Raw genomic sequence first — 27,432 nt, forward strand, 5'->3', positions numbered from 1 at the left:
ATTCAAAGCAAATAATGGTGCTTAGTTCAGCAAAGCAATGCACAGGCTATGAGAAGCAGCACAGGGGAGGGACCCAGATTAACGTTGGCCACCAGGGGTGTGATTTAAAGTGCTCCTAAATTTGAGTCCACAATTGTTTTTGCATTCCGTCACCATTGGAATGGTAACACGACAGATGGGAGTCGAACCAGTGATCTTGTGTTCAGCAGCAAGATGCCATGGCCTCTGAGTCATTATGGTGGGTACGTCCCCTCGTTTTCCCACATGGATTCATTTGACAACTATATATACTGTCGTCCATGTTCTTACTTTGTCCTATTCTTTTGCATTGCGCTGTCTCTGAAATGTGCCAGCCAGCCTGCATCAACGTTTTGTGTGCAGCTTCATTTTTAGAAAAGTTTTGGACTCATTGTAGTGGTGTAATGGCTATGGTTTTCAGCTGATCCTGTGGTTAGGGTTCAGCTTCCAGTCGCAAAAGCTGCATTTCAATGGGGGGTGGGGGTGGGGGGAGGATTGCAAAACAATGCAAAAATGGTCGTGTACTTATATTGAGGAACAGTGAACTAGAAGATATATGGGCAGTGAGCCACCGACCGACAAGAATCACGCCTTATTTCATGTGTTGCACCAAGAAGTGGTCATCGTTGCAGCAGTGCTGTTGTTGCTCTAACCACGACCGGTCTGGAGCACACGTCTGGTCAGACGCAAGATGAACGCTCTGAACTGGCCACGCTTCATCGCGCGACACAATTTAGCGCAATGCACCTTCAATAGTTAGTGACTGGAGCATCACCGCCACTGCTGACTCAAAAGGCATCAGGTGTAGAGGCACGGTCGCACTACTAAAAAAAAAGGTTCTAGTAGGACACTGTAATTTAGGTGCACATTAAAAAACCTCACACGGTCAAAATAATCTGGTACCCTCCAATGTAGTGTCTCTCATAGCACCAGAGTTGATCTGGGATGTTAAATCACACGACTCAATCAATCAGCATTTAGGAGAGGTGAGTGAAGTGACATCAGCTGACACTTGGCTCAGTAATAATTGACTCGAGAGAACCGCACAATGAAAACTGCATATTGTAATATCCCTAAGGAACATTAGAAAGGCCAGTTGGCCAGACTGACCACATGCCTGAAGAGAGCCACGTGTTGAAGGTGCTGGTATGCTTCAACAGCTCGCTCTGTGAAACCCATCTGGACCGCCAGATCGCAGAGGCACCTGGTGGCAAGACCAGAAACTACACTTTGAATGTGCCGCAGACGACTCAGTTTCTGTGAGGAACTACCTTAGTCTGGAAATTTTCGTAAACCCTTGCTCTCAGAAACACCTATTAGGCCATTACTATGAAATGGGGGGAGGGTGAAAGGAGACATTTAGTTACACAAGCTCAGCTTTCATACAGTTGTCCTAGGTAGTGCTAAAACAAGGACACACGAAAGAACGACAATATGCATGGCCACACACGACAGCTGAATAGCGCCACATGCTGTCATTCTTGTGTCTGTTCTTGTCTTTTTAGTGCTAATTAGTGTTTAGTTATATCGCGTTCAGTGGGCGCAGTGGAGTTCTGTTAGACGGGGGTTAATTTGCATTTAATAAGCAATGGGCTACAAGAACAGGTGTGCCTACACAGCAACAGGTATGTGGAGTGTCCAGACAGGATAGTCGCAGAACCGGATGGCCAGACACAACTTCACATTTTGTCTGACGTAAGTTCACAGAGGAGGAGGACGAGCGTTGCGGAGACAGAGAAAGTCGAGAATTCAGAAGGAGCCTGTCGGCTAGCCCGGCCAGCGTGAAACACTGCAGGGGACGATGGCGCCATGTCATAATCCCTTGTCATAACACTTGGGATCCCATCATCGCAGACCAACTAGCCCGAATTATTGCCCTTGTTTTTTATTACATCACACCGAACCAGATGCGCATACCGAACTAGGTATCTGCAGGCAAGTAGAGTAGATTTGAACAAAGAATCGGCGGCCATGATGGGAACCAGCCCAACGACAGGCTTACCGCTTGTTGACGACAGGAACGGCCGACTCATTGTGGAGACTTTCACAAGCGATGTGGTCGCAAAAGCGGGCGTACTTCTCCTGGGTGGCCGGGTTGCAAGTGTTGAGCAGGATGCTCAGGCCCTAGAAAACATTAACAAACGTCATTGTGGCAAAAGGATGGTGAAAATAGCACGATTGATTTGCAGGGCTTACAGCAGGAGCGACAAAAAGGCGGCAAAGGCTATACGAGCCACTGCTGTGTAGAGGTAGCATTTGAGCAGCAATACTTGGTTAATTCAAGGCATATTGAAAAATATTTCGTTGGGAAATGTTTGCGAGAAGAAACACCCTTTAATACCAAACATGTTTCAAAGCTTTCTTAACCGTTCACAGTCACGAACAATTGACCAATTTGCAGTCAGGAACCATTTCCCACGTTTTGGACGCCATGAACGCAGTAATAGATTTCTTTCTAAAAATTTATTTCGTTCCCGAGGCTCTTGCATAGTGTAGTCTCTAGCCAACATCCTGTTGTTGACGATCACCACAGGAACCGTTTTCTTTGGGCTTCTTATCCTTGCTGTCCTCTTCAGTTCTCTCATCCGAGGACGTGTGCTGGTTGACTGAAGGTGATATACACATATTTCTCCTCGGCACTGAAACTGTCTTAAGGTTTCTTAACTCTGACGTGTTCTTTCCATAAAACACACGCGCTGGAAAACATTGACATCGTCTCAGTGCTTCGCACCACAAAAAGCACATACTGCGCAGACAGACGACACCAAAGGCAATGCTTGTGGTGTCGTCTTTTCGTCTCTTGTCCCTTCTACATGTTGTGCTGTTGACACCAGGAAAAGGCACATGTGAATTATTTCAAATGCGGAACTAAAAAATTGCTGCCTTCTTGCTCAGATATTGTTTAATGCGATTATTAATAGCTGAAAAAAGAATTACTGAGAAAGAACGGTCCAAGATACGACTGCAAGAGGTTCATGTTATTTTTTTTAAACATAATGTGCGAAAAATTGGCAAAATGAAAAAAAGTACAGAAATTGCATGCACGTTTCTTAAAAAAAACTTCGGGGAGTGAAAGGGTAAGCCCTCTGAGAGAAGACTGCCCACTCACGAGTGGCTTGAGGTTGTTGATGTAGTCCTTCCACCGGGGGTCGTCGAACTGGACCCCGAAGGCCGACAGCATGCTGTGAGTGAGGTCCAGCACCTCAACGTGGGTACCTGGGTGGTACATGTGGTCCGGTGCATCGTAGCCCGACAGGCCCGACGCGCGCCTCAGTGGGCCGTTGTCAACGGTCAGCACCTTGCCTCCTGCTGGTAATGGAATGCATGCAAAAATTATGACAAATGGAAACAATGTGACATACTCATCCCGGGGTCCCGAAACATTTACTGCCGCCAACAGCCAACGTAGTGTTGTACGGTTTTACTGGCTACGGTCACACAGTTCTAGGAAATTCAATGTGTTCTCCGATTCTGTGGTCCGTAAGCTCTTGTAGTTAGCTGTACAAACCAGGGAAGTGAACAGTATCGATAATGGCGAGAGAGAAAGAGAATAACGCCATGTCCTGTGATATTTTCTCACAAATATGTAACGACTCGTACACAATGAATCCCAGGAGGTGCATACATTACGTGTATGCTACATTAAATACGTACTTCATTAGGTTTTAAAGGTGCAAATAGGAAATAAATGTTGAGATGTGTAATTAAATATGCACGTTTAGAAAAATAACTGTTTTTAATTTAGAGCGAGAGGTGCCATACAGTACTCTTGTACACACTACTTGCACGAGGAGAGCATGACAGGCTGACTAAACAGCCATTTTGCTTGAGCCCAAGAGAAACTTGATACATACCCTCCACAGGCTTCCTGAAACACCAAGAAGTTAGAAAGGATCCCTCGACTGCAGTGACCCTTTGGTTACTACTGCGGAATACTACTGCGAACAACTATCCATGGTCATTCAACATTTTGACATACATATTTAAAAATTCCCCGTAATCCTGAGAGCCCTTTGCATTCTAATAAAAAAAGATTTTACATTGTTTCTCAAGCTATAATTTTTGTTTAGCTTGTGTGTTCTCTTTTAATATTTAACAACATTGCCACTCACTACTTTCTAGTCGAAAATACTATGCAACCTGATAAGCACGTGTCGTCTCTGGCCTGAATGTACGGGGAGCTTAGCACTGAAGAAAGGAAGCACATGCAAGATAGATGACAATTACTGCTTGTGGGGCCAAGATAGGCACCAAAAGGGTGCAATTTTTTGCAAGTGTGGCACTCCCAGAAAACAGTGAATGAACTCTGGCGTCTCCTGAACGACACTGGAAAACTCCCAGGAAACGCATGAATGCACCTCAAACAATTGTTTATATGTGCCTTTTTCTCATTTGCCAAGTAGCATCTCAAACCAACATTATATCTAATGTAATCCTTTGCTATCGTCAAGCAGGAAGCCTCTTTGCCAAATCCCATTCACGCTTTTTGCTTTGCCCAAGCATGCCGTCAGGATTGACGGTGGGCCTACACTTCAGCTACCACTCTTCATTATTGAGCTTCATGCATCGCTCATCGGCCCTCTGTGTCCACCACCACATAACACACACTGTGCCCGCCAGTCCCAGTGCTGCCACCTCGTGCCTCGTATGGCAACTACAGTCACTTACGCCATCTCTTGGCACTCCCCCTACCCACTTGGATGGATGAAACCCATCCTCATGCACGCTGACAAATGCAAAGTTGCTGAATCACCCCGTCAGGTGTGTCACGATTTTTCAAAGCCAGCTCACCCTCAAGCACCGAGTCGCCGGCACCAGGTGTAGTTGGTCTGTCCTCCGTTACGATGTCGGAGCTGGCATCGAAGTGGCCCGAGTGACGGACATTGCCCGAGCCACCAAAGTTGGATGTGTGACCGCTGCTCCCTCGCGACCATGGCGGCTTGAGGAAGAACACTTTCTCCGGCGTTGGATTCGGCCATGACAGGATACCCTTTTTGTCGACGCAGCATAGAGTCTGAAAAAAGGTTGGCAGGGAATCACTTGAGAAAGGTGTCAACTTTCACGTAACAAAATTTGACTGCGATACCAATTATACGGACGCTCTAACAGTCAGCACTGCTGTGCTGTCACGTGTCGAAGCGCATGCACGGTCTGCGCCTGGAGGTCTCCAGAGGCATGCAGCGTATTTGACTGCAAATGTAATGAAGCCAACGGCATCCTGAGATGCCTTCACTGCAATGCTGAATTCTACTATGTGTCTCTTACAAGGCATTGCCTTCGAACGAAACGGCCGATTGTTTTCTACAGGAGAAGCATATGGAGCACCTGAGCAACATGACAAAGAAGGAAGTTGCTCCTTCAAGTGCCCTTGATTGTGCTCAATTCTGCTTCTCTTTGGCAACACCTACATATCATACTTATTTGAATGTAAGGCGAGGTTTTTTTCCCAGAATCCTTAGCCAAGAAGTCACAACCCTCATGCCTTATGTGTAAGGCTGATGCATTCACTTACTATTTCAACATGGTAGTAGCAGTGCCACATTTCCGTCGATCCAGGCTTTAGGATACAGTGCAAATTGTAGCAACTAATAAATATTGACCGGTGAGGCAGTACCATATTTTTTGCACGTATAATATAATCTGCTCTGAGAATTTTAAATTGAACAGTAAAGGTGGGGCCAGGGTTGTTCTAATTTTGCTGTGAGGTGTGACTTCACGGCAGCGTAAATTTTGCCTTATAATGTGGCTTTACGGCAGCGCACGCCTTGTTGCCCCAAAGCCACAATGTAAGGCGAAATTCACATTTAAAGGAACTGACAACCAATTTTATGGTACTTATTTCTTTAATGCAATGAAAAGCTTACCGGTCAGAGTATCTAATCATGAAGTGGTACGCCAGAACATGCCGTGGAACATCTTTTATAAGAATTTTTTGATCGGCAGTGGGGAAGGAGTCGTTCACTGGAAGCATGCTGAAAACAGTGATAGGTGAGTGCGATAGCGTTAATATGCCGGCATTAGTGGGAGGCAGACGACAAGTGCGGGTGTAGCTGTGAGAAAGTATTATTTTATGAAGTCGGTATTACTGCGATTCATATTTTCCTGAGAATTACTGTGATAAAAGTTATGTGTTTTCGTGGTTTCCTGTTGAACTGCTTTGGTATCTAACCAGTAAAAATGAAACCAATCGGATCGAAAATGAAACTATGCTTTCACACGTGATACGCAGTTCAGTGTGTTGTCGTAGCCGTGTGCGTGCTTTTGATTCCCGGAGCATAGAATAAAGTGGAAGTGTTTAATAATATGGCAAATGCAATTTTAAGCAATAATTATGTTGTACTTAATAACAGCAGACTTACATACAGTAATCTCATAGACTACATCCGAAGTACCAAGATTTCACCACTGGGCCTCGCCACTTACTGGTTCTTGAGACTTTTTTTGCCAGTTTAAAGTATAATTCCTACTTAAATCATGAACAGCGTGCTGGATTCTATCACTACAAATTATGGACATTTTATTTCTGTCAATGTCTCGCAACACATTCTGGCCAGTTGTGAGTCCCTTCAACTTGCACCTAATATTCCGGGTGGCTTTCAATTATTCAGCAATTTGAGCAATCCCTGCTGAGTCTGAATAATCTGTCAGCTACGTTATATTGCATTGTTTTAGTGCGTACATTTAAGTTCTTTTTCTTAGTTTCCACAACTGCATCCCCATCTTATAATCGTGATCGCTTCATATTCGAATAAATAAGGCATGTCAAACTGGCATGTGCGTCAATGGGTGACTTATGTAGCACAAGTATAAGTCACGAAAGCTTTTTCAGGGCATCTAGCACTACATGGTAGGAAGTCCAGATGCAATCCGAGATTTGATAAAGCAAAAGTGCTGCACAGAAGTTGTGGCAGGCTGACATAAGAGATAACAAAGAGAAGTGAAATCGCAAGACTCACTGATATGTGCACCTGTGTGGTGCTGACTTCACTATCATATAAAAAGATCAGCCATTTCTTCCTAAGGCAAGTTCTATGCACACAGTAAGGTTCGATGTGTCAAAGGCATCCCTTCAAATACTGCACTGGCTCTCGCTGATTATGGCTTCCAGGTCTACACAATTAGACAATAAACATCAACCGATACTCCACACTCTGCTTTGTCTGTTCGACTGTCCCTTACTTGTGCTGAAGATTGCCCCATGTTTCAAGATACTTTATCAAACAAGGCTTCTGCGTGGAAGCCGAAATGGCGTTTTTTAGCCTTTAACCACACCTCTTCGGTGGGCGTTCAGTTTCATTTCCTAGAAATACGAGTTTTCAGGTGCTAAAATTTACAAGCAAATGAAAACAACGAACAAGCGCTCTCACAAGGAAACTCGAAGTGGACAGGACCGCGTCATGCAAGCAGGCTCACCGTCACACTACCCAGGACGTGCAGGAGGCTGGAGGTCCTCCAGAGATGCGGTGCCTTGCCGCGCAGCAGCGACAAGAACAGCGGCCGCACCTGGCCCCACGACAGGTCCGAGCTGTCGGGGTGCGTCGACTCTACCTCGTCCGCTTCTTCGAAGAGGTCGTCGTGGGCGTGCTGTATGGCCTGTCAGGTGAGCAGGGTGACCGGCGTTTATTCGACAACCCGAGTAACCTGTTAGGCAATCTGTACCTTTGCTTCGCCTTTCAATGCAATGATAGGGAAGTTTCCAGGTTGCGACAGCACTTGCTGACTAAGTACATTGGTTAGTCAGTGAGTGAGTGATTGACTGAGTGGCCGAGTAGGTTGGTGAGTCTGACTGACACTTCAATTAAATTGATTGATTGATTTGTTCATTTTCTTAAGTGCTCGCTGTGGTAAATGTGAGTGTAAGTGTCAAGGAAGTCCTGAATACTTCAGAGTGAATGGGGCAACCCAGGAGTGAGGCCATGGATGCCATCCTACCATCAGAATCGACGCAGTGGCATCCACAAGATTTTGAGAGCACAAGCTCAAGGATAGTTCATTGCTTATAGATATGGGTTACATTGTACTTAAATGCAATGTGGAAACATTAGAAAACTTCCTGACCCCAAAAACGAATACCGTAAAACCCTGTTAGACCGTACCCGCTTAAACAGTAGTTTCGTTTTAATAGTAAAGTCAAATCCCCTTCTCAGCGGTCATTGTACATAATGTGTTTTGTATCGACATAAACCGTACCAGCTTATTGTGTACGGGTTAGTTAACATGTATTGTTTCCACTTTTTGTCGCACAATCATGGCCAAGCGTCGTTCCCATCAGGCGGCCCTACAGAACAGCAAGCTTCAGAGATCGGAACAAAGGCCTCTAAATGCCCTGTGTGCTTGCGCGTGAAGCCACATCAACACCAACATAATTTAGGCGTCATGCAAGCAAGGACTCGCATGACGCCGAAGCTTAGATAAAGAGCACCGGGTGCTCAGCATAGAATAAAAATTGGACATCGTTCGTGCTATCTAACGTGGCACAAAGAAGTCAGTGCTGGCGCGCCAACTATTTTGCTACACTAAAATTCAACCTAGCATGCAAAGATGTACAGTCAATGGCCAATTATTCTTGCGTGGAAGGAGCCATAAAGAAAGTCTGAATAATCAGGAACGCAGAAAGAACTCATTTCAACTGAAAACAGATAATTTTGTTGAATTATATAGTCTACAATCAAAATTAGGGTTTGATGCCATGTCGACGAAGACCTCACAGTCGCCATATGTTTGGCCCTCAGAAAGCTGGGGAAAAAAAAAATCACTGACAATTACAATACTCCCTAATGCAAAATTTGAGCGCAGCTCTATACGTGTTTTCATTTCACGATATATTGGCTGGCGTAGACAATCTGTCTCTTGCAACACATCGCAGACGGAGTGAAGTATCGCACGATTGCTTTGCTAATGGGGGGATCGCGAAGTCAAAGTTCGCTGGTTTAGTCTTTCTCTTATTGCCATAACCGGAGGCATGCTATGTTTTTCTTGCTAAAATAAAAATGTGCGCACATTTGATTTCTACTTTGTTTAGGCCCTCTAACGTCATTTGTACGTTAGTTTTATACTTTGAACCCATAAAAAATGGGTGCACGTTCGATTCAGGGACGTATTAAAATCGGCACAAATATTGCTAAGTGAATCAGCGGTGTGTTCCGACATTTTCTTTTATGCTCCTTGTTTAATTCAACCGACCCGATGGATAATTCAACCAATTCCACAGGTCCCGTCAGGATCGAATTAACGGAAGCCGACTGTACTCAGCTTCGAGCTGTTCTCTGTGAAAGAGCTGGCGGGACTGACCGTCTGCTCCTGTGTGGCCACCATGAGGTGTAGCCTGGCCGTGCCAAGTGCATGCAGACCTAACCAGAGCGCGGGCAGTGACAGCGGCAGCAGGGGCAAGATGGCCAGGGCGGGCTGCAGCACCAGCTCCTTCACGCTGCCTGCTCGGTCCCCCAGGTAGCGCCACTGGGCCAGCTTCAGCACAGTCGTCAGGACCTGACATGAAAGGCAGAGGTGGTGATGCATCCAAAGGCACAGCACAAGGCTGCAAATGGAAACGCACAACGAAAGCTTCGCAGTTGCATCAACAATTTGTCCTGGTCCAGGCGATTGAAACCAGCAACACTGCATCTCTGGGGCGTTCGCTCTACCAACTGGGACGCTAGCAGGTGGCAGGGTTACAAGAGTGAATTAATTATCAAATGGAAGCACGGGAACAGTGAATAAGAGGTTCTCGTGTTCTGCCGAAATCGACAACAGGTTCAACTGAAATCTGCAAGACAGAGGAATGAACGTGATGAATGTTGACGTTCGGCCTTGTTATTAAGACTTGATTAGGGTTGTTTAAGAGCCCTGACAACCAGGACAAGCAGACACACACTAGCACTTGCGTGCCCACTTGCTTGTTCCTCGTTGTCAATGCGCTCAAACAATCCTAAGACAGAGGAAGTTTTGTGAGAGGCAGTGCTGTCATTCGTCACGATAGTAGCACATTAAGCAACAAAGAAAGCCCATAAAGGTTCCCTGGTAGTTTTACGTTACTTCAAACCTCAGACCAGAACAAATTTTTTAATACCGCCCAGCTTTCCCTTCCGAGAAATCTTTCCTTTCCAAGATAGCCACCGTGGCAAGTAGGACAATATCCCTGCTATGAGATAAAGAAAAATGAAATTACGGGGTTTAACACTCCAAAGCAGCATACTGGCTTTTGGGGGATACCGCAGTCACGGCATAAGTGCATCACACTGAGGGCTCTGGATTAATTTCGACAGCCTGGGGTTCTTCCACACGTGATCGAAATGTACGAGCGTGTTTGCATTTCGCCATAATCGAAATGCGGCTGCCGAGGCTGGGAAATGAACTAGCAACATCACTGTGCTCAGAAGCCGAATGCCCCGACCAGTGGGTCCCTTCGATTCGTCATCCCAGACTGCCCGGGACTGCCCAACACACTGCGTATGCAATGCTCATTGGCTGAAAGCAGCGTCTCTGGAGGTCCTGGGCAGCCTGGAATGGATAATTGTAGAGGCCCACTGAGTCACCATAGTGGTAGGTGCTTCGAGGTACCAGTGCAGGCAGACACTTTGACAGTCTAGCAAAGCAGAGATGGGAAAGGACAGGAGAGAGGCTCACGAGAATGCCGATCACGGTCCTCTCGAGGTAGGTGCTGTTGACGTGGTGCAGCTCCTTGGCGAACATTGACACGGGCCGCATGAGCGAGTTTTCCAGGCAAAGCCTGCAAGTGGAATGAATGGAAGCGTGAGCCAAATGTACAGGTGCAGGTGGATAAGGAGGGTCCTGACGTTTGGCCAGGTGGTGGCAGAATTGCGGGCAGTAAGGCTTTGCCATTATGACAGCCTTCGCCACGTACAGCCATGCATCGTTACAATGGAGTCGCACCTGGCACGAAAATGACTTTGTTATATCCGTTATTCTTTATAAGCATACATTTATGACACGCTGATATCAGCAATAAGAAATTTAGATTTATTTTGCTACATTCGATAATTAATTACATCTGTGTTTGTTATTTCAAAGTCTATTGAAGCACAAGGAAAGTACAGCTCTCAGGACCGAACAGTATTGTCAATGAGACCAACCAAAACAGTCCATATGGCATATGCATCAAAATGTAACATGCACACAGTGTGGCAGTGCTACTAGTACAGTCAAACTTGATATAACAGATGCGGGTATAACAAATTATTGCATACAGTGAAGCAAATATAAAATTGAAGAATTTTTTTGCAGATATTAGTGTGTACCAGGTGCGTGATGCACTTGAGGACATCATGACAATTTCACGAAAACAGCAATATTTCAGATAAGAATAAAAGTATTCGTTCTAAGTTTTTTTACATTGTTTCTCTTTACTCTTTTCAGAAAGTTAAGTAACATCATCTTTAGACTCAATTATTGACTGAATGAAGCTTCAAATAATGGCCTCATGCTCGGGTCAGATAGCGTGTGCTGATGTTGAGCGGTGCTTCAACAAAGGCAGTGTTTGGCAGGTTTTCAACATTGTGCGACTGCTTGTTAGTCTTCCCTATACGTAGTAGGGTACCACGTTTATATAGTCTATCTCCGTTAACTCGACCATGACGGAACAAGCGAAATTGATCGAATTATCCGGCGGGTTGAAAGAAGCAAGATTCAGGAAGAAAACCCAAAACACAGCTAACTCATTTGGAAGTATTTGCCCGAATCGAACACTCCACGAAATCATATAACTGCCAAATTTCCATGTGTCCAAAGCTGAAAACTAACGTAGAAATTACATTAAAGCTCTTAACTAAAGTAAGAAATCTAACGTGCACCCGATGTTTTAGCAAGGAAAGTGGGCAAGGGTCTAATATGTGTTGCACAATGGAAGCCAATTTTATACAGTCAGCTTCACCGCACGGTCTATTAAAATCAGCTTTGCCGCACTACACTGCTGTTATGTGGTAAAGCATACAAACGCTACGAATGCTGTTTTTGCTTGGATCCGACTGCACCATGCAGGCAATTTCGGACCAATTTTCTTCAAAAAAGGAAAGGGAACGCATTAGAATTCCATAAATACTCTAATCAGACATTGTGAGCTACGGTTATTGCTAGAAAGTCTTCCTAGGGCTGTCTGATCGAGTTTGAATTACCCGGCAAAGGCCAATCTTACGATTGAAATAACGAAAGTTTAGGCCCACGGAAATGCATGGGCGCCGGCCGGAACCTTCGGTCGGAATCACATTAACCAAAAGTTCGAACTAACCGGATTCAAACTGACGGAAGTCTACTGTATCAGGAACTAGGTTGCCACGTTGAGGGTTCATAAGCATGAGTTCATAAGCAGCCACTCTTGGATTGCACAGGCCTTATGGGAGCAAGCAAATCAATCGCTCGGGAGTGGCGCCTAATGTTACTGTGCACAGAAAGCTTGGCTGTCGATTATAAGCTACTATGCAATGTCCATAATTGGATAGTTCCAGTGTTCTCACTCCCCATGCTCTCCCCCTGCTGCAGGAACTCAACCGCCTGAACGGCGTCCGATTAGTGGTACGGAGGTTATTTCTCTTTTTCACGCAATTGGCTATAGACGGTTTTCACCCCAAAGAGAAGGAATTCGGCGGCATTTAAAAACATAGCGTTGCATGTCGCTGCGGTTGGCCTGTAAGGCAACTAGGAAAGCGTATGGCTTCACTTCTTCTGTCAAGATTGGGTGCCGATACCATGGAGTAAATGTGGTAACTACGTGACTTAGGAATGGTGAAGGCGAAGTATGGTGTCTAGACAGAATAAGACTGATAGCGCCTAGGGTGATTCGAAGCCGCGTTCTTTCCTGTAAGATGCAACTTTATCATAACAAGGTTCGACTGTACAATCAAAATAAGCACAAAAGTAGAACAAACTGAAACAGAAAGTACTGAATAAATAGTACAAAATCCCGAACGAACACAAAAGCACGAGTGCAAAAGAAGAAACGGTGGCACTTGTCAACTAGTAGCAGTTAATAAGCAAATGTTAATTAATCGGTCTAAACTGACTTGGTTTTGCACCTCGGTGTCTTTTAGAAGGTTACTCCGGTGCGAAACAATTGGCGAATGGCGAATCTGTACCTGAAGAACTTCAGGTAAGGCACTTCGAGCATGACAAAGCGGCGAGGCTCGACCGGCCGTCGTAGCCGAGCCCCCGTGAAGGTGGCACAAGTTCCGATACCCGTCTCTGGGACGAACGTCTCCTTTTCTTCGAGAACCAGTGGCGTTTCTTTGCCCTGCACATATCCAAGGAGGGGCGACGCATAGATGAGCTGCAGAGCACGGCATCACGAAGATATCCAAGGGCAGCGTGATTTCATGCTGCCCCATCACATCTAGCGCAGGCAAAAAAAAATTATATAAATATAAATATATATCATATAAAGTTTGACAAACTGGAATTCTGTTAATCTTGTCGGACGACAGGATTAGGACACGCGGCCACGTTTACAAAAGTTGTGTGGCAGAAATTACTGTACAAGGCAGAGAACAGTGAAAAGAGGTGTCGCTTGTATGCTCTTTCTGCCTGAACTATGTGCACGAACATGCCCCTTTGTTTAATTAAGGACATGAAACTTGTCTACCATATGCGCTTGTGTATTGTGCAGCAACATATCTCTTAATGAAATGACAACTGTCGTGATAATAACTTAAAGCGCTTTCACGGGCCAGTAATATCTGTAAGGAAAAGGACAGTGTGATATTATCGCAAATAAGCCATTATTGCCATTTTGCGTAAAAACAATTGGGAAGATTCATTCAGCATTTTGCGACTACGTACACTCGACAGTGCTGTGTGTAAAACTAAGAAAACTGCAAAAGTGGTTGGTACACGCTCGGACGTAAAGAACTGTGTGAAAATGAGATAAAGAAAAAGCATGAACGAAAGGCTGACACTTTGAAGAGAAATGAAACCACAGGAGAAGAAGAAAAACACAACAAAGCTTAGTCGCTATCAAGTTGCTGCCCATCATAAGGCCAATAACCACTTATGATGGTCAACATATCCTGCTATCACGCTGTCACATGCACACAGTCACACTTTCCAGGAATATCCTCACGAATAAAATAATCAGCCTGTATCATTATTTAAGATTTGTGACTTTTCAAATTGTATTAAATATTGTCACATAACATTACTAAAATTTTGTCTTTATGTTCTTCTTTCTTACCATTTTTGCTTTGTAATCATGACCTTTCATCTTTTCACTATATATGTTATGCATATTTGTCCCAACCTTCGAGGTCTTTTCTCTTTCTAAATATGTATCCTCAATTATGTGCTGCATTTGACTTACTTTCTTTTTTTCTAGCCTCCCTCTCATAATGTACTCACATGTACCTTGAACGGCCTGAACACAATGCAATGTGTAACGTACAAGAGGGAATAGTTACAAGGTGTGCGCACTCATAATTGCACACTACTCGTATGTAGCACACCTTGGTACCACGCTACCTAGTATATTAACAATAAAACAAATAAATATATAGCAAATCATTGACAGAAATTACATTTTCTTGCTGTGAAAATGGTGACACGGCGAGAACTCTTCGTTTATCCTTTTTCTTTGTGGTCTCAATGCACTGTTGCTTACGTTCAAGTGAGACAACATTTAAATTAAAGCCCCCAGATGGCAATAGCCACGAGCCAAAGCTAAGCCAGTCCAGAGCGACTCGCCTTTGTGAGCAGCCTGCACTTTCCCGGCACCTGATGTCCAGGCCTAATGACCACCACGTCCCCTTCGACCAGCAGGTGCACAGGCACGTTGACCAGCTTGTCGTCGCGCACGGCCCACTGCAGGCTGATGCAAGGTGATGCTGGCTGGAACAGCGGAGCGTAGTCTGAGGTGCTCCAGGGCGCCTCGTCGCCACTTCCGTGGCCCAATGTGTCTTTGCAAACAAGAGCAAAGGAAAGGTGAATGAGTGTCGAAAATTACAAGGGCATTTGAATAAGCACCCAAAGACTCATCATCATATGGCCATAATCATCATCGTTATCACATTGGACTTCATAGCATCGTGGGCAGGGTCAACATCATCGCCATCATTATTTTTTGTCACTGTCATGAAGATCAAAACATCATTATCACACTCAATGCCACTGTCATCGTCATCATGAACACCACAAGCGCCACAGCAGAGCATCAAAATGTGATGATGTTGCTTCGACACACACCATGTGTGCACATCAGAAAGTATTGTGGTGCCATCTGTGGACATTAGCATGGCATCAAGGCTAGCAACCCAGGTTCAGTAAAGTGGTTACACGTAGGCAAACAACTGCTCTCGCATTTAAAATACATTGTGTTTGTCGAGAGCAGTGGTCGGGCATGCCACAAAATGGTGTAACAGTAAAATGCAAACGGCAACATATGCTATGTGTATACTTCCGAATTGGCTCCCATGTGATGTCGTGGACTGCAGAAACTTCTGACCCAAGAGTAGTATATGTTCATTAAAAAAAGTAGTAACCGATGACTTGCATTTTATGTCATTGCACGTGCCATAGTGGCAAACTCCTAGCTTGATGAATTGCTGAACAATTAACCAATCTGCTTATCTTCCAATTGCCTTCAGTAGTGCAGCGGAGGCTGCAAGTGAAATGCCAATATGGCATCCATGCCACATATGCAAGCCGTCTTTTGTATAGAAAACTCAAGAGCATTCCGCAATGGAAACTTCTGCACAGTTTTCTTCTGTAGTAAAAGAATGTTAATAAAAGGATGACGACCACAAAACCTGTGGCCCCATCGACAGTGCGGTGCAAGTGCAAATGGAAATTATAATGGGAAGTCTCACGTTTCATTGCAACATTATTTGCATATCTATGTGCCTATTTGCATACAAACAAAGATTGAGAGCTATGCTCAACAGCACATGCTGAAGCGCCCCATTTTTCATGATAATTCTATAAAAAAATTACCAGCACCTGAGCAGGGTTGTGCTCTTCAGAACACTAGGATGGTTTCGAATGAGTTATGTAACTGTACTCGGTAGCAACCTAAGAATGCACAGGGTACACCGCTGTGTCACTTGCACATAGAATTTGAGTCCTTCTTATTACTGAGTCCTTCCGAGTCCTTTTTATTAGAAATAAACAACAACAAACTTTTTGCAATATTAGTGTCCCTCTGGATTTATGTTACGGAGCACAGAGGCACAAAGGGCAGTTGCAGTGCCTTTCGTTCCTTCTAAGTTTTTTTGTTTTGTTTTGTTTTGGCAGAGATTCTATTGAATTCTTAGGCTGTCATAAAGTGCAGTTTGGTATGACAGAAGTGATAGATTGAAAGCAGCGGACAAACAGGCAAGGATGAATCCCTCATCCTAAGTTCTTTCTTAGTTGTTCTCGTCGATTCGCGCACTTCTTGTCCTACAGTCTATGGGACATAGCTGATCTCCTGAGCGTCCTTCCAGCAATTCGAGTAGGCGGTAGGTATGCGACTTGTCCGAGTAGTGACAATTAGCAAACAGAAGCCAGGATAAGGGTGACGTACTGGCCAACGTGTTGACCATGGCCTGGGCGCGGTGCCTCATTTCCATGTGACGTATTCTTGTCTCCCAGATCACGAGGATGACATTGAGTGCCAGCACGCAGATGAGGAACAGAGAGTCACCAACCAACACGGGTCCCCTGCAATAGAACCGGGCCGCATGTAAAACAATTCCTGCCTGTTTCTTCCAGCACCGTAAGAAGATAGTCAATCTGACATTGCTGTTAAGTGTAAAGCATTCTTTGACTCACTCCTGTCTGACTCATTTGAGTCATTTCATGGTTCCTGTCTTGTATCAATTCAGACCTCTTCAATAAAAATGCAACACAAGTCCGATGGTGAGATCACACCACAGCCTCACAGGCCCACCAGCCCGATGCTCTAATCACAAGGCCACATTTTCATGCATCTTTGTTTCGTGTAAACGGCAGCTGGCTTTTAGAGAAGACTGGCGCTTGCATCAAGCCATGAAGCACATGCAAAAGCAGACATGCTTGCATGCACGACAGCATGTACAAAAGGCACATGCGCATGAATGCACAACATCAGCGTGCGCACCAGTTTTCATTAGGCCAAAACGAAATGCAGAAATGACAGTCAACCAAACCACTGTCTACCACCACTCGAAGCTTGTACTACTGTACAAGCTTTCTTTCTAGGAAACTTGTTGTATGTGTTTCATTTGTACTTCCTGATACGGTCGTGCGGAGGACAATTTTCCCCTTCCATATTCCCCATGCACGTGAGAGTTTTGTTCCTGGTTTTGTTTATATGATCTGGCAACATTTTACGTATTTGGTCTTATATTATTACGCTGCATATGTTTGTAACGTGATGATATCGGTGATAAAGTTTTTAGATTTACTACTTTATCCAATAATTCAGTCTCGAACACTATTAGCTCCTTTTCTCAGCCTGCACAATGAAGCCAATTGCAGCCAAGAAATTTGATCACGATCGGGCCTGATCACGATTGAAAGTGCCCTGTGTGTAATGATAAATTTTTAGGGGGTAGCCGAGCCTCCAGGGCCCACTTGCAGATCTGCTGGTGTGTGAGGCACATTTTTATGGTAACTGAGCAAAGTGAAGGACATGTGCAAGTCTTAAACATTTGAATGTGCAAGTGTAAAACACATCTTGCCCTGCTGCAACAAATTTTTTATATCCTGCTGCCAAGGCACAATGAACCATCCATAAACAAATATCTTTTTTTTTCTCTGTTCCAGAGAGCAACAGGATGAAGCAATCTGAAATATATTTCATTGGCTACTCCTCAATTAGACATCCAAAACGAGCACTCACCCTCCAAGAGAGTAGGCCACCACAAATGCCACCACTTCGAAGAGCAACAACACCACGCTTGGCCAGCGGAATATAGAGTGCGGATTGTTGTGGTGGAATGACTCCCCGAGCCACGTCACTTGGCATTCCTTACGCTGAAAGGCAATACAAAGACGGCCGTGAGGAGCGTGGCAAAAGAATAACTAATTGAAACACATACAATGCAGCTGGAAACATTTCTACACAAGCAAACACTTTTGTATCAAAAGCAGAAGATTCTGTGAATAAGTGAAAGAGATAAAAAGAAAGATGTCCATTTGCAAGTTGCATGTAATCTGCAGCCAATTTGCAACAACCACTCCCGCTCTTGCAATTTCTTGAGACCTCAGATCTCAAATAAATTAGTATAGCATGTTCTTCTAGGCACTTCGGTCATGTGATCCGAAAAGCACAACTAAATGTTTGGCCGGAATTCAAGCAAGATTGTGGTTAAGAATGATGTGTGCGCTCCTGATATGATTTTGCAGAGCTACATGTCTATCACCAAACGTGATGTAGGTTCCACACTAAATGTACACGTTGAAATCATTCCGACATCACCAGAAATGTCAGAAACGATAATGGAAGGATGCACCCTTGTTAGCCCTAACTTATTCACCTATCATTTGTCTACGTTACTGTGTCTCCACAGCCCAAAGTGCTATCCACGGCTAACATTCAATGCAGACACGAGCGTGGTCCTACGGCATTCCCTGAACCAACCCGAAATGTTTTTACAGTCTGAACATCTGAGAATGCTTAATCATTCTCCTATACAGACACCTGAGTGGCATCGCATAAGTGTTGGCATGACTAATTTCTTGTTACAGAGTATACTCTCTCTCTCTCTCAACCTTCACTTGATCCACACCGTAACGTGCCCTCAACACTTAATCTTCACAAGAAAAGTTGTTTGTTGGCCAATATCATTAGCAAGCTCCTTAAGCATCAGCTCAGAGGTGCACCTCTTAAGCAACTACTCATCATGAGAACTGCTCAGCACGCAGCAAAGTGGAGCAACTTCAGACAAGATTCAGTGCTGCTGCCCCTCTCTCAGAAGTGAACATGGTGCATCCAGCAGAGGAACCCTTATATGCAAAAGATACATATATACTTCACTTGAGTCTGATGTCGCTAAACTATGTTTCATACTTAGCAGGCAGTGCCACAGAAGCTCTGTAAGCCCCACACTGCAGAGCAGTCATATTTAACTTAAGAGACGTCACAGAGCAGTCGTTTTTGATTTTAAGTGCTTTCAATGGAATAACTACTTCGCATGCTACAAGCACAACTTGTGGGGTAAGATTACGTCAAATCGCATACCATTTCTGAACCTTTGTGTTTCCAGCATGCGATGTACAATGTGTTGGTCGTGAGCACAAATGGCTTGCCATGGCCACCCATTGTGTAAACGTGCCACTCCGCTTGTTTGATGGCAGATAGGTTCAGATTTGCGACATTTTCCATGCAACAATTGCGTCGCATTTAGCGACATCAAAGTACAGTTGTACAGTCGCAAAGTACAGTCGAACAAAGTTGTAGACAATGTGCAACGTACTGCCCACAATAGAGCATGCTAAGCATGTTCAACATGAGTTCGAGAGGGGCTTAATGATGCAAGTCGCTAATTTGTTTATGCACACTTTGTCTAAAATAATGTGTGACCGCAGCCAGACATATTGCATCAAGGTCCAAGGCATGCTCAATGGCAAAACGCAGGAGATACGCACAGTAAAGCTGAGGTCGCCGAATGCCACTATCACCTCCCTTGCCGTCGAAACACTTTGGTTTGTTTACAGGATACTCATCACTGTTGCGTTCACTGACATTCGTGTCCTTTCTGCCCTGGATGGTTTTGAAGATGTCGTAGGTCATTAGTTAAAACTACATCATCATGTCAACATATTCGTCAGCTGTTGCACCCTCTGATGCGGTACAACAAACAATGAATGAATTGAGAGATTCCTGGAACAGTGCAGCAGATATGCCTGATAGTCTAATACTTCTGCAGCACTTAATTCATGCATAAGCACATTTGTCAAGTGGCACTACTAGCGCTGCCATTAGCACGAGCCCAGAGCACACGTCGGTGACATCTGCGTAAAGCAATCATTCAACTGTCCGGGAAACCTAATTTCTTCAGTGTACAGCCACATTTCTTGTAGTGGTCTTCATTGTACAGGCATTCCCAATACGCATGAAAGATAGGAATTCAGCTGGGGCATAAGTAACACTTCATTATACAGGTCATTTTGCTGTAGAGCCGTTTGACTGTATGGGACTTAATTTTACATTGAATTACATGATGCACATCTTTCATTCATAGATGGCGCTGTATTTCTTGGTCGCAAATGCGATCAATGGGAGATCTCAATATGAGAGCCTTCGTAGTGTTGTTGCATGCTATTTATGAAACGAAGTGCATCTATATATTCCTCAAGCATCCTCGTGTAAGCGGGTGTATTTCTGAGATCCCTGTTGCATGCGCAACATCATTTCATTTCTTTGCTTCGAAACGGTCTGCAATAGATGGGTCGACAGTATTCCGCAACAAGTGAAACACTCACCTTAAACTGTTGCAGTTCCGTCTTGAGGCTGTGATGCAGACGCCGCAGAGCCTCTGCGGTTGTCAAACCAGAGGGCTCCATGATCGAGAAGGTCGTGTCGTCTGCTGCTGCCTCACCGGGTTTCCTCGTACCAGCTCTTTCTTCACGCAGGCATTACGACGCGGCCGGGAACCATGACCTCGTAATCAAGGCTCCGGACACAAGAAAGGAACGTCGCCAGGTCCGCGATCGTTATCTTATCGCCAGGCGCCGACCAGCAACGACGCGCCGTTTGTAGGAAGAGTTCACGATCGGACTGACCGCGGAACTGAAGATCGGTGTATCGCAAAACGTACGCTTGTTTATCAAATTTTCGATGCGCTTGCGGTTCGTGTTTACACGTATAGAGGTATCAGAAAGCTTAATAAAGGCGAGGAAATTGTAGATTGGTGAAAAAGAAAATCGCCCTGCGTGCGAGGCACGATTCGTCGGGAACGTGGCGCGAAGAGTTGTGACACAGGCCGGTAAACGAGACGGTAGTGTACGATCGTTTCGAGCGAATACGTTCAAGTCCCCGGTAGAAGTACTGTACCATCCTCCCTTGCTATCGTTTGGAGGCCCACGAAATCAGTGTGAAGCAAGTTATATCGGTCGGTAATCGTACGGGTAATAGCTAAATGATCAGCTATTGTTCCCCGGGAATATGGTGCTCGGTCGACAAACAACGCACGGCGTACCGGTACGTCGTATCGCACCCGGGTCGATTGCGTTACTACGAGCGTGTCCAGTCGAACGGACCGGGATGGACAGAAACAATAGCCCCGGTTTACTGAAGCAAAGGAGACAAGCTAAGAAATGGACGTTCGGAATTACGAAAGAACGGAAACTCCGCGACGCGGACGGACACTCGAGCTCTCGGACACTCGAACAATGACGCCTTGGGCAACTGACATTTCGCAAACGTGGCGCTTGACGAGGAGCTTACCGCACTGGCGGATTCCCGCGCCTTAGAGACGTCAAAGGAAGCGTCACATTGAAAGGTTATTAACTGCGCGACAACTGTGTTATGAAAGCTGTCTGCTAGTTTTTATTTGTGGTCAGTGGCAAACGCCATGCTGCTTTGTGTGTACGACTGGCGCGACATGCACGGCGAAATTTTAATAAAACACAAAACATTTTCCACTCTTTACAGTTTCTTTAAAATTTGGGTTGGACTTTACAGTATTATTACAAATTAGTTTTGAAATCTTGTACAAGTTCTTGAATTGCGTTACTTTACTAGTATTTGTGCTAAAATTCTTATTTTTTGTTGAGCCGCCATTTTGTGTAGGACTTTTTGATCATCTGCTTTGTTTCAGCTTCTATTCGAGCAGGAAATCGGTAGCGAGTACTATTGAATGCGCAGCGGAGCTTGTTCACTATAAAGGACAAAATTTGTTATTTCGGTTTCGTAACCTAAACTGCCGTAACTACAAGCAAGAGACATAGCGACCACGTGCATGTTAGGTTTCGAAACTCTATGGATTTCACTTGAAGACACTTCGTGTGACTGGAAGAATTGTTCACTGAAATGACGGCCGTATATGAATACTTATAAGACCTCATGTGTAGGAGACAGTTCAATTTTCCAACCTGAGCCTCCTCGCACCGCCAAGAGTCTGGCACCTCTCGGTGGTGTAATCTTCCTTCGTCTAATTGTCTTATACTTCGCTATCACTAATACTGCTTCGCCTTTCCGGCAAAACTGCAGCCTCTTTTGTTTTTTAATGTGAGTTCGACTCTGCGTATAACTGCTATAAATTTTGATTTCGAATCAATCCGGCTTGGCCTCATTTCGGTTACTGAGTGAATTATGTAAATTTATGACCTCTGCATGCAAGTGACGATGTTTCGATCCCTAATAAATGTTGTAAATTATTAAAATGTTTTCTTAATGAGTCGTTAGCATTGCTTACAGGAAAGGTAAGCAATACTGAGGCACATATCATTCACGTGCATTTCCCACGCCGTTGATAAAAAGACTCTGCCTAAGGGGTCATTGAAGTCTGCAGTTTTTTTTTTTTTTGAGGTCAAGAAAGCACACAAAGCAATTTGAAGCGAGGTGAACATAGAGCAACATATTCAGTCTCTAGGCATAGGCTATTTATACCATTAGAAATAATTGTGTCTGTGCATGGTGCCTACAGTGGAAATAAAAAAAGTTGAAGTGACAAAATACGGATGAGGTAGCCGCCACTGGTGGGGGGCTTCTAATACGCTTGCGCTCCTATTGCCAGGGTGTGCAGAAATAAAGCAAAGTACGAGTTAGAAGCAGTGCACGTCCGCGCCGATAATGATGCAGTTAGCTTTTAGTCACAAATTTTAAGTGAAAAAGGGAGAGACACCTCAAAAGAAACCTCAAGTGATGTACCCACAACTCTGGTAGTGACACTTTAGGTGGAGGGGAGTGGGTGTGGTCGGCTCCTCCGGAAAAGTTCAGAGGGGGCTCGGGCTCCCCCTTCCGCGTAGTCGGCGCCTATGCCTGCAATAAAATTTCAGTTGGTATACTATAAGGCGCGAATTTGTGCGTCCCGTCTTGCTCATCTTCCCCGTGCGAGCCTCGTTAAGTCTCGTTTTATTGTTTCACCGCGAGAACATGATGAGCGCCACGATGAGGCCGTACAGCCCGAGGACCTCGGCGAAGATGAGTATGAGCACCATGCCGACGAACAGGCGCGGCTGCTGGGCGCAGCCGCGAACGCAGGCATCGCCCACGTTGCCGATGGCGAATCCGGCCGCCATGCCGCTGACGCCGACGCTCAGGCCGGCACCCATGTGCATGAAGGAGGTGTACAGCTTGTAGTGGGCGCTCAGGCCGCTCGACACGAGCACGGCCACCACCAGGCCGTAGATGGCGATGATGCCGGCCATGACCACGGGTATCAGCGACTTCATGATCAGCTGCGGGGGAGAGCCGAAGCGGAAACGACGATTTCGTTTTCCGTCAGAAGGATATCGGGTAGACTCGGAGTGACTGAGAGCTGAGCAAGCCAATCGACACTCCGTGTTAGTGAAAGGCAGGCGTGTAAACGAGGACACAAGGAGGAGCGACAAGAAAGACTCAGGCTTCGCCGCACACGAGTAGTTTTCTAGACGTCTGTGACCAGCCAAAATGGGCTACAACGTCTACGACTACTCAAGACGGCCAGAAAACGTACTTTTGTATACGCCTAGAAGACGTATCGCGACAAATGGACATAACACGTCTTTTTAAAGCGTTTCATGCATGCACAGACAACGCCATTGTCTTGTACTAAATATTTTCGTTCTACCTCGTGTCCGTGTGGGGGAACACCTAGGTGGGGTTCCCCCCCAGTTGAGAAAGTCTGTGGTACAGTGAAATATAGAACGCCAGTATTCTGATTCACTATAATTGGTGGATAATAAAACCAGGGAAAAGATTAACCAGGGGTCATTACAGGTACAGGTAACTTTACAACATAAAGAGATGTCTCAGTAAAGAGAAATTTTAAGAGACAAAATGCTATCGACTGCAATAGACGCTGTAAAACCCGATAACCCCAAGCTGGCTTAGGTGACTATATAGTTTTCGCGGACTCGCTTCAAAGGGGATATGCCATCAGAAATAACCAGTCGATCGTCATCGTGATCGTTAATAATCTCGCTTGCGCGTTCCTTTACCTGGGGCTTCATCACCGCCATCGCGGCGATGCCAGAGCCCGCCTTGGCCGTGCCGTACGCGGCTCCCAGGGCGCACAGAGCCATGGCAGACACTGCGCCCATGATGCCGAAGAAGGGCGCGTACAGGGGTTCGCGCTGCTCCACGTCCGACAGGGCCACCAGGGCGGTCACGACGCCGCCCTCCGGGACGTTGGCGGACATGCCGACGGTGCGCGGGCTTTTGCTAGCGTTCCCGTGGAGTGTGCCTTCGGCTTACAAGGCCTGCGGTTCGCGAGCAAAGAAAAGAGAGGCTTTTCGGGTGCACGACTCGAAACCGCGGGCTGTCGGCTCCCGCTTCTTCTTCTTCCTCTAATGCAGAGACGCGTGGCGCACGCGTTGCAGCCCCACTGACGGTCTCCCCCCCCCCCCCCACCCCACCCTCGAGTGCCCTTACACTCACGAACAATTATGCACCTTCGGTTACGACAAAACACTGTCAAATAGAAATGTAATGCAAAAGGATAGAAAGCTGGGCGAGTTGGTACGGTAACATGATCTTGGATTGAAGCGCGAAGTGACACGGACAGCCACTGTCCTGTCTGCGCTACATACAAGATCCTGTCAAACAGATCAGACACACTTTCTTTCTAATCCCTAATCCATAAAAGCCCTTCGTGATAGGTCAGAATAGTTCGGGTCCCGCCCATATGGGCGGGTGGGCGCCACGCCCATATGGGCAGAGCTCGAGCCAGTTTGACGTATCACGGAGGGCTAATGGCCGATTTGGAATAAAAACTGATGAGATTAACCTTAATACCGGCCATGGTTTCGAATTCGCCCGAAGCAACGTGCGGCGCGAGCCGTGCTTTTCTAGAGCGAACTAATCCGCGAAATGGGTCCTCATATACTAACCACGAGGAGCGTAACTATACGTAATTACGCAAGATGCTATTATTACGTCACTTCTGCTGTTCTCCCCCTCCACCCTTGGCTCCTCGCCACTTCCCCTGTCCCGCAGGCGGTCTAGCCAGTTTTGCGTCGATAGCAGCCGCGAAGACCGTCGACAGTGAGTGTCCACGCAGAACCTGAGCGTTTTTTTTTTTTGCTTTTTTCTCACTGTTTTCGCAGTCGCCACGGAATTGAGGCACACAGACCAGTCGAGCAACATGCCCTACAGGGATCGAACATTTTTCAAAGGGGACAGGCATGTGCACGTTTGGACCAATTAGCCGGGTCCCTTGCTTTGGTCCCTCGGTAAGATGGCGCGCGATACCTCTGTTCCCGCCGTGAAAGATTTTTCATAACCTCGGTATAGCGACATGCATGAACTCAAGAGCGTAGCAACTCACTCACTCACTCACTCACTCACTCACTCACTCACTCACTCACTCACTCACTCACTCACTCACTCACTCACTCACTCACTCACTCACTCACTCACTAAATACATAAATAAATTGTCGCAGAAGATGAAGGATCCGTGCTTGTTGCGCAGTTGACATGAGAAGTAAGCATATGTTATGGGCACAACTATTTCGTGTATATAGAAAGAGAGAGAGAGAGAGAGACCGATTTCATTTACAGAAAATGTAGAGCGGTCGACCCTGCGTTTCTGCGCTCTATAGCCTGCTACTCTGCCCTGGGGGAGAGGGTAGACAGAATAAGGGTGCCTTAAACGAGGCCACAACTTTACATACGTACCAGCGAGCCGTCGAGCTGGACCATTGTTCTTCAATAACGCGGTGCGTGCGCAGGATGAAATAGACGAAGCCTCTCGCAATCGACGTTTTCTGCTGCGTTTCCGTATGGCAGCAGCATACCGTGAGCCCGGCCTCACGATAACGACGCACGAAAGATGCAGACGAGGCGAGCAAAAGTGCTTCTTCTTCTTCTTCTTCTTCTTGAAGAACCATTTGGTAAGGATCGAACGCGCCATAGGACTTATCACGTGGTTCTCGCTCTCTCGTGCGTGCACGAACTCGCGTCATGAATGCATGTGCGAGGGAACGCTCCAACCCCACGCATGCGTGCATGCGCAGAGCGTTATTTTCGACAAAGCCCCTTGATCGGACGCTCTGCTGTCCAGCGGAAGACGTCACGGAGGGGCTTTAATTTCGGCGCCTTGCCGCGTCACGTCGCCCGATGTCATGCTGTCCAGCGCCGTCGATTTGCGCTGCTCGGCTCACCGTGAGCAACGACATTTGTTTCGCGACCGCTGAGTAACATTAATAGACAGGAAGAGAGCGGTGTGGATCAGGGAGAAAACGGAGATGGCCGATATTCGAATCGATATTAAGACGAAAGAAAAAAGATAGAAGATGGGACGGGACAGGCCATGCAATGCGTAGGTTAGATAACCAGTAGACCGTTAGGGTTACAGGATGGGTGCCAAGAGAAGGGAAGCGCAGTCGAGGACAACAGAAGACCAAGTGGGGGTGATGAAATTAGGAAATTCGCCGGCGCAAGGTTGGAATCGGTTGGTGCGGGACAGAGGTAATTGGAGATCGCAAGGAGAGCCTTTCGTCCTGCAGTGGACGTAAAATAGGCTGATGGTGATGATGATGATGATGAGCCGAATTTCATTATGATATCAATTATACGCGCCCTCCGAGGCGTCGTCGCTGTTGCCGCCGCCGTCGTGCAGTCCATGCTATCCACGGCACGCGCTTGGCCCACGTGCGCAGGGTTTGAAACGTTCCAGAGTCCAGGGAGGCGCAGTGTGTCTTGACGCAAAACCGGAGAAGCCAAGCCCACTGCTGGAGTGAGCGTTAGGCGTGCACACACATTATAGAGCTTTAGTTTAGGGGACGCAAGCGGCTTGCGCACGCAAGAACTATAGGGGCGACAGTAGACACTAGACAGTTTTAGTTAGACGTACATAGAGGCTTTGCGTACATAGAGCTTCTACGTGTAAGCAGTACGCATGCGTAGAACGTAGCGGCCGCGCGCTGGTCTCACGGACGTACGTGAGATTCAATTCTTTGCGTGCGTTTCTTGCGCACGTAGACAGCTTCGCGCGGGAGTTTCGCGAGATCACGAACAAGCGATAACGGGCTGTGCGCGCGCAGACCGCTTGCATCGAAACACGGCGACAGGATTGAATTGGCTACCGCAGTGTTCACATTTCCCGATAGATGGAGCTACGTGGTCCCTCTTGGCGCGCGTCGCGTACGTGTAGCTAAAAGCGTTTCAGATAGCGTGCACGTAAGGTACGTAGGCTTTTCATGTTTGCGTACGTGAAGTCTCTACGTACGTGCAACTAAAACTGTCTAGCAATGCGCATGCGCAGACCCCTACCTCTGAGTCTGCGCATGCCCAGTACCGTCGCCCTTAGTTCTTGCGTACGCAAGCCGCTTGCATGCGTCCCCTAAACCAAAACTCTCCGTTAGCTTT

The 27,432-nt window shown here is 46.1% G+C and overlaps 2 protein-coding genes across 5 annotated transcripts in view; both read right to left on the bottom strand.

The window, feature by feature from the left end:
• Window positions 1-21,503, bottom strand: part of l(2)k05819 (transmembrane protein 94-like protein l(2)k05819) — a 72,243-nt gene extending 50,740 nt beyond the window's left edge. For 2 of the 3 annotated variants that reach the window (XM_055069663.2, XM_050176772.3), the window contains exons 1-12: window positions 20,401-21,503; window positions 17,816-17,949; window positions 16,517-16,653; window positions 14,701-14,912; window positions 13,104-13,258; window positions 10,642-10,744; window positions 9,310-9,504; window positions 7,432-7,611; window positions 4,810-5,032; window positions 3,128-3,327; window positions 2,021-2,142; window positions 1,129-1,222 (exon numbers count right to left, since the gene is read on the bottom strand). In XM_055069663.2, the coding sequence (XP_054925638.2) occupies window positions 1,129-1,222; window positions 2,021-2,142; window positions 3,128-3,327; window positions 4,810-5,032; window positions 7,432-7,611; window positions 9,310-9,504; window positions 10,642-10,744; window positions 13,104-13,258; window positions 14,701-14,912; window positions 16,517-16,653; window positions 17,816-17,949; window positions 20,401-20,481 (1,836 nt within the window). In that variant the 5' untranslated portion in view covers window positions 20,482-21,503. The remainder of the gene's footprint in view (window positions 1-1,128; window positions 1,223-2,020; window positions 2,143-3,127; window positions 3,328-4,809; window positions 5,033-7,431; window positions 7,612-9,309; window positions 9,505-10,641; window positions 10,745-13,103; window positions 13,259-14,700; window positions 14,913-16,516; window positions 16,654-17,815; window positions 17,950-20,400) is intronic. The other variant, XM_050176773.3, reaches the window with a different exon arrangement.
• Window positions 21,504-21,727: 224 nt separating this feature from the next.
• On the bottom strand, window positions 21,728-26,770 carry LOC126529179 (V-type proton ATPase 16 kDa proteolipid subunit c-like). 2 transcript variants are annotated; one of them, XM_072284151.1, is made up of 3 exons: window positions 26,644-26,770; window positions 24,061-24,321; window positions 21,728-23,319 (listed from the first exon to the last, which is right to left on the bottom strand). In XM_072284151.1, exons 2-3 carry the CDS (start codon window positions 24,259-24,261, stop codon window positions 23,002-23,004), a joined length of 519 nt encoding a protein of 172 aa, XP_072140252.1. In that variant the 5' UTR covers window positions 24,262-24,321; window positions 26,644-26,770; the 3' UTR covers window positions 21,728-23,001. The 2 variants fall into 2 exon arrangements, with proteins under 2 accessions (XP_072140252.1, XP_050032732.1); XM_050176775.3 differs by lacking the exon at window positions 26,644-26,770 and adding an exon at window positions 25,741-25,950 and having other exon boundaries at window positions 21,729-23,319.
• Window positions 26,771-27,432: the final 662 nt, after the last annotated feature.

Source organism: Dermacentor andersoni, chromosome 8 (genome assembly GCF_023375885.2).
Source record: "Dermacentor andersoni chromosome 8, qqDerAnde1_hic_scaffold, whole genome shotgun sequence".
NCBI lineage: Eukaryota > Metazoa > Arthropoda > Arachnida > Ixodida > Ixodidae > Dermacentor > Dermacentor andersoni.